Below are 6,000 nucleotides of genomic sequence, written 5' to 3'. Positions count from 1 at the left end.
AGATACTCATTTTATTCCTAAATGAAGAAAAAAATGTAAAAATTACTCTTCAAAGCAGGTAAGCTACTTATTTTCATATAGTGTTAGGCAATTAAAAATGTTGCAAATCAGTACTATGAATTTCAGCATGTCTCTACTCTTCCTTCCAAAAATATTTCTCCAATATGTACAAGATGGTAGAAAGTATAAACAGAGCAAAAGCCTTTACCAGTGCTTACAATTCTTATATGTAACCTAAAATCTGCATTAAGAAAAGATCAGTAAACCCTGGTACCATTGCACGGAACATCAAAAACTTCCAAATTTCTGGACTGTTACATAATCAGTTCAGTCTTAAATTATAACATCACATAAGCATATATAAAATCAAGAGCTACATGTAAACAAATTATACTTCCTCTGCACTGTACAAACTGTACACTTCAAAAAAGACAGTTTTTGCCTATATATAAATATATATATATTATTTTCCTTAAGCTTTAGAAATCAGCTGGAGGTTTCATCATGAAGTGCTCTGTTTCTCTGCAACACCATATTTAATTCCTGAATCACATTTGATGGCAATTTGTTATCCATATCCAAAGTAGTCTTGTTTGCTTTGCTCTTATTTTTCTTCAGTGTTTTTGCTTCCTTACGTGGTCTTTGATCAGTCCTACCTACACCTCTGTCTTCCACATAGGTCAAGCTCCGATGTTTCTTTGCTTGATTTTGCACTTCTTCCTCCTTGCGTTCCAAACACTGTGCCACAATAGATGCTTTTTCTTTCAAGTTTTTTCTTTCTTCCAGTAAGTCATCCTCATGATGCTCAACAAGTTTTGGTTTCCTAGATTCCAATCCTATATTCTGAACAAACATGCAAAGATAAATAAGATCATTCAAATTAACATAATATTCAACAATATTTAGATCACAATTTTGCATACTAGTTTCACATAACAGTTTAAAAGAAGAATCAATTTCACTAAAGACCTGGGATAGAACAGTTAAAAGTTCTAAATTCCCACAATTTGTGCTATTATGATTTAGTGAGCATATTTGCTTGATTAGTGATACTTCTGAAAATTACATAAATTTACAAATTAAATTCACCATGACAGTGAATGAATTGAGGACATTCATTTTGAAGACATTCACAATTTGATTTTTCATCCTATCATGGTATATTAAATTTAAACTTTCACAGTAACAGTAAACAGTAGCAAAACACATCAGATTATGTAGTCTTTACAACTTTATGGAGCTATAAATAAAAATCATAAGGCTGCCATTTTGATTACATAATGCCTGAGCTAGATGAATGTGCAAAATGCAATACTCTATACACACAAATACCCTTCAGAAGATGTTCAACACTGCCCAGTAAATTAGAAGATTTTGTCTTATTTTTCAAGTTATGCCTACATACTGAGAAATCAGCTAAAACGAGTTGAGGGCAATATAATGTTCGATATTGGTGCCTCTTTCCAAATTCTTAGGTTGTAGGATATCTACATATGCATAGTGAAAAAGTATTGAGGATCTGATATCTATACCATACCCTCCCCGCTTTTTTCTTTCTATAAGCTATAACAACAAAGTCTAAGCTTTCACCTCAGCTAGGATTTATTCAATAATAAAAGCAATAAACACAAGCATTTGGACCACATAAATCACATCTATTTCAACTTAGGAACTGTCCCAACGGGGAAGGTCTGATCTGGTTATTCTTTGGAAGAGGTATCATCTTCCATTTCAAACATGGATAAAGGCAAGTGTGGGATGAGTGATTCATGCTCAGTTAATAAAATAATAGAAATTACTATCTGAGGTACAATACACACAACGTATAAAATTTAAATCCATTAATATAAAACATTAACATTTGTTATTCAATCCCTTAAAAATGAAATAACACATTCTAAGCTATAAATTAGTCTTTAACTTCACTCTGAAGCAATAAACTATTTACAACATTCTTGTACATCACATTTCAATTTTGCATCTTCTGAGAAAAATTTTGACTACACTTCAAAAATCAACATATTTCCTCTGCTAAACAACATATAGCAAGGGCCCTCCTCCCCTTCTCTCCTTGTCTCCCTCTCAATGTGTGTTTCCCAGTAAACTTTCTTTTACATGAAATAAGAACAGAGCAAATATAATACTGAAATTTAAAAGATACTTCTTTTTTTTGCAATAGTCTAGTATATTGACATATATTTACTTAACACAGACTATTTGGAGCTTATTCACTTTATGAAGTTAAACCCTAATTTTCAAATTGAAATGAAACTACTAGTAGTAAAACAGACACAGTAGTACCTTAGCTTATGAGTAACATGTCAAGATGATGTGTGGAAAAAAAAAAAAACGCTGCCATATCCTATTTCCTAATAATATTATTTATTAATAATGTAAACCCTTGCACACTTATTTACCACAAAAATACACTGCTGGAATCTATACTTTTCCCCCAGTAATCCCTAACACAAAAAGCAACTATTTCACATAAAGAGAAGCTGTTTTGTCTCTCTAGTAACTTTAAGCAAATAATAGGTAAATAAATTTATAATAATTTGTATATTCTTCTTCTGCACATTTCCAGCAAAAAATAAAGACTATATCTATCTACATCTTTCACTGTTCCTAAGACATCCTGCTTCCTTCAACATGCTACACAAGTAAAACCTACTATAAGTCAGTATGGTATTTGATTATGGTTTTAAAGAAAGAATTTTTTCCTTGTACCTCAGTCTTCTTGTTTTTATATATGAAAAAATGCATAGACTTACTACAAAAATGCAGGAATGTATTTCTAATTTACTTAAATTATCCTATATTCTTTTCATATTCTAAATGCACTTTTCATGTACTGAATGTAGGTACTGAGCGGTGCAGAAAAAATGTAAAACTGTTCATTCTATTTGCTTTAGGAGTTTTTTTAATTATACAAGTGATTGAAGACTTCCTTTATTACACATTTATTTTGTTAGCACACAGTACTTCCAATAAATATCAATGCAAAAAGAAAATCTATACTTTATTTATTTATTGATTTATTTTTTTAGGACAGGTACTAAACTACTGGGTACATTGCTGTTTAATGTTTCTCCCAAGTTATATCATGTACCTCTCATCAGTCTCTTTCCACATAAATAAGTGTTAATTTATATTTTCCACTATATAATCTCATCTCAAAATTCCAAAGCATGCATATATCCTTTGCATAAGTCTTGTCAGGATCTAGTCATGGCATAAATAGTGAAGATAATCTGCATTTAATCTTGAAAGTAGAAAATCTCTCTCTGAATTGCAGTGTACTAAACATTAAAGTCCTTGATAACAGAGCACAGCAGCACCGTCAAGAAAAATCAAGACCTTAATTGCAATCGCAGCATATTATTTAGTAAGGCAGAGCAGAAATACCTGAAGAAAGTACAACAAAAACAGACAGAAAGATGGAGTTGTCTCCAATTACTTTTAGCTTTGTCTTCGGTTTGCTACAGGACTGAGTCAGCCTCACCCATCTGCGGCTCAACCACTGTCTCCGTAAACGCTGACAATACATCTCTTACTGTCTACATCCCTACTGAAACATGGAATAAATAGTATTGTATGTAGTCAAAGGTCCAAGTCGTGCTTTCTCTGTTGCCATCAGATTAGTTATCACTATTTTTCCCCAAACAGACTAACGCTTTAACTACACTACTTTTTCTCAGCTTTAAGTAAGGTAAATAATGCCTCACCACAGGCATCTATATCTCTGTGTGGATGCCAGGAATGCGTCTTATTTTAAGATGCTAAATTTGAGACATATCATTAGCTCAAGTAGCGTAGTGTGACACTCAAGTCACTCACAGACATACTGCACCCCAACTGTGCTCTTCTTTGCTACTGCTACTTAAAAGTATAGCAGTTAGTTCCATCCAGGCTCTCCTATTACATTTACAGGGTGTGTAACTAAAACTGCATGTTTTTTCTGGCAATAGATAGTGACATACACATGCAGCACAGTATTCAAGGACTTTATGAAAATAAAACTGTCATAATGTTCAGTGCATTTGCAGGTTACGTCTATTTACTTCTAATGATCTGGTCTTGCTCACTTTCAAAGAAACAAAAAAGACCCAATTCCAGAAAAGCAAACAACAATCATCCATTAACTTACTGAGCAGCAAAAAAGCTGGTACCAGACTAGATCACATTAAATTGTCCTAACTATTGTTTTAATAGAAAAACAATGGAATTATTGATGGCATGGACAATAAAAGAATCAACCTTTTATATTTATGCAAGTCTAGAGACTTCACTACTCTTGTACCACTTCAAAGCACAGCACTGTGGTTAGAAGTTCCACAACAAATTTAAACTCCATTTACCTCTGTACTCTCTCCAATTTTACAGGCACTCTTCTCTTGTTGAATGGGAATTAATGGCAAACCTCCAATCTTTGGACTTTTAGTTATAGACTGTTTTCTTGCTTTTCCAGCAGGTGGCCATATATCTGCATGCTGAAAAAATAAATAAATGAAAAACATTTTTGGCGTGCATTTTCAAACTAGACACCTTGGTAAAGCTATATTCCATACCACACTTTCTACCTTTTATAAGAGAAGAAGGAAGAAAGCTACAGTCTTAAAATTATGTTAATATTTTAAGTGCTCCACAATGCTGAGTGAACAGAACTGAAAAGACTCTGTAGAACTGTCATGCATTTTCCCTCCATGCTACAAATCAAAATAATTATCTACTTGGAATAAAAAAAGTCATCAAACTGGAAAAAATATCTCCATTTCATTCACATTTTCTCAATTCTAGGTAAATACACTTTCAGCTTTCAGGAGTCACAATAAAATTTTCTGAAATGAAGTAACAACTAACTCAATTTGCAAACAAGTTCTTCAATGTTTACATTCACGATTTGGGAGAAAACACTTATTGTTTATCCTGTGGTAACAACATGTGTTATACAGAATAGACTGATCTTCTGAATGCCCAACAAATACAACCTACAAACCAACAGATCTTCTGGTGAAACTAATGATAATCAGAAAGACGGCTCCAAGGACAAGGCAGTGTAAGAGATTTTTCTGCAAAAGCTCCAACATGAGTAGAAATGAGTCAAAATGCATGTACAATGTCTACATAGGAATAGTTTTCAAAGCTTGGAGCTGTGTGCACTAAGATAAACCAGCACAACTCCAAAGAAAATTGGTTACTTAGAACCCTAATTAGCAGAGGGTTAGCAGAGAAACATTAGTGAAAGTTGGGAATGTTTGGGTTAGTTTTTACAAAACGCTATTGCTTTGCATTCTTTTTAACAAGTAAGAAATTATGTGATCTTTCTAAGTAACTGTCATATCTCTAATGGATTTCACAGATTTCTTTTCATGGTTATCACGGTATTCATTGTTCCTTTTTTAAAATTACTCTTTTGGTGTTCAACCCTCTGCATCCATGAATTATGTTACTTCAAGACTGCAAAGAAAATACATGATGGGAATCTGATTTTGTTTATCTGTGTAAACAGTCTACCTGCTAACAGTTAACACAATGCTATTAGAAACCCACTAGAATGAGTTCAATTCTGTCATTACTGAATTAGAATAGCAGTCCAGGAACTGGAAGCCTCAATTGCGTAGTAGCTAAAGTAGCTTCACATCTTTACGGGTTAAAGTTTCCCACAGATGATGCTGACCATGTTGTGATTTGTTGCAAGACTTCTCCCCAAGAAATGCCAAAAAAAGTTCCTTTTTCACCACAGTGAAACACTAGGAATGTCTTATCTGAGAGAAGGGCTCTTGCCAACCAAAAGCAATTTATAGTTTACCAAGATATCATGTTATTCATGGAGTAGCACATGAGTTCTGTGCACAGAAATAGTGCACAGTAATGTCCCTTTGAGGAAAAAGCCCTCAAGCTAGTTATAGCAAATACAGCAGAGGTTTTCAAAGCATTAGAATGGATTTAGACATGTCTATTTTGCCACTTTACCTACTCTACCAAAAGTTTAGCTCACTT

General features: G+C 33.4%; 1 protein-coding gene across 1 annotated transcript in view; it reads right to left on the bottom strand.

Moving 5' to 3' along the window:
- Positions 1 to 421: 421 nt before the first annotated feature.
- The window catches only part of ARAP2 (ArfGAP with RhoGAP domain, ankyrin repeat and PH domain 2), a 101,169-nt gene continuing 95,590 nt past the window's right edge, over positions 422 to 6,000 (bottom strand). The window contains exons 31-32 of the mRNA XM_088524345.1: positions 4,359 to 4,490; positions 422 to 843 (exon numbers count right to left, since the gene is read on the bottom strand). Of these exons, the coding sequence (XP_088380471.1) occupies positions 487 to 843; positions 4,359 to 4,490 (489 nt within the window). The 3' untranslated portion in view covers positions 422 to 486. The remainder of the gene's footprint in view (positions 844 to 4,358; positions 4,491 to 6,000) is intronic.

This window comes from Tinamus guttatus, unplaced genomic scaffold (assembly GCF_059628265.1).
Source record: "Tinamus guttatus ecotype Peru unplaced genomic scaffold, ASM5962826v1 Tinamus_guttatus_pri_ptg000210l, whole genome shotgun sequence".
In the NCBI taxonomy this organism is placed as follows: domain Eukaryota; kingdom Metazoa; phylum Chordata; class Aves; order Tinamiformes; family Tinamidae; genus Tinamus; species Tinamus guttatus.
The sequence above is the reverse complement of the archived record's forward strand: the minus strand, read 5'-3'. Positions and strand labels throughout refer to the sequence as shown.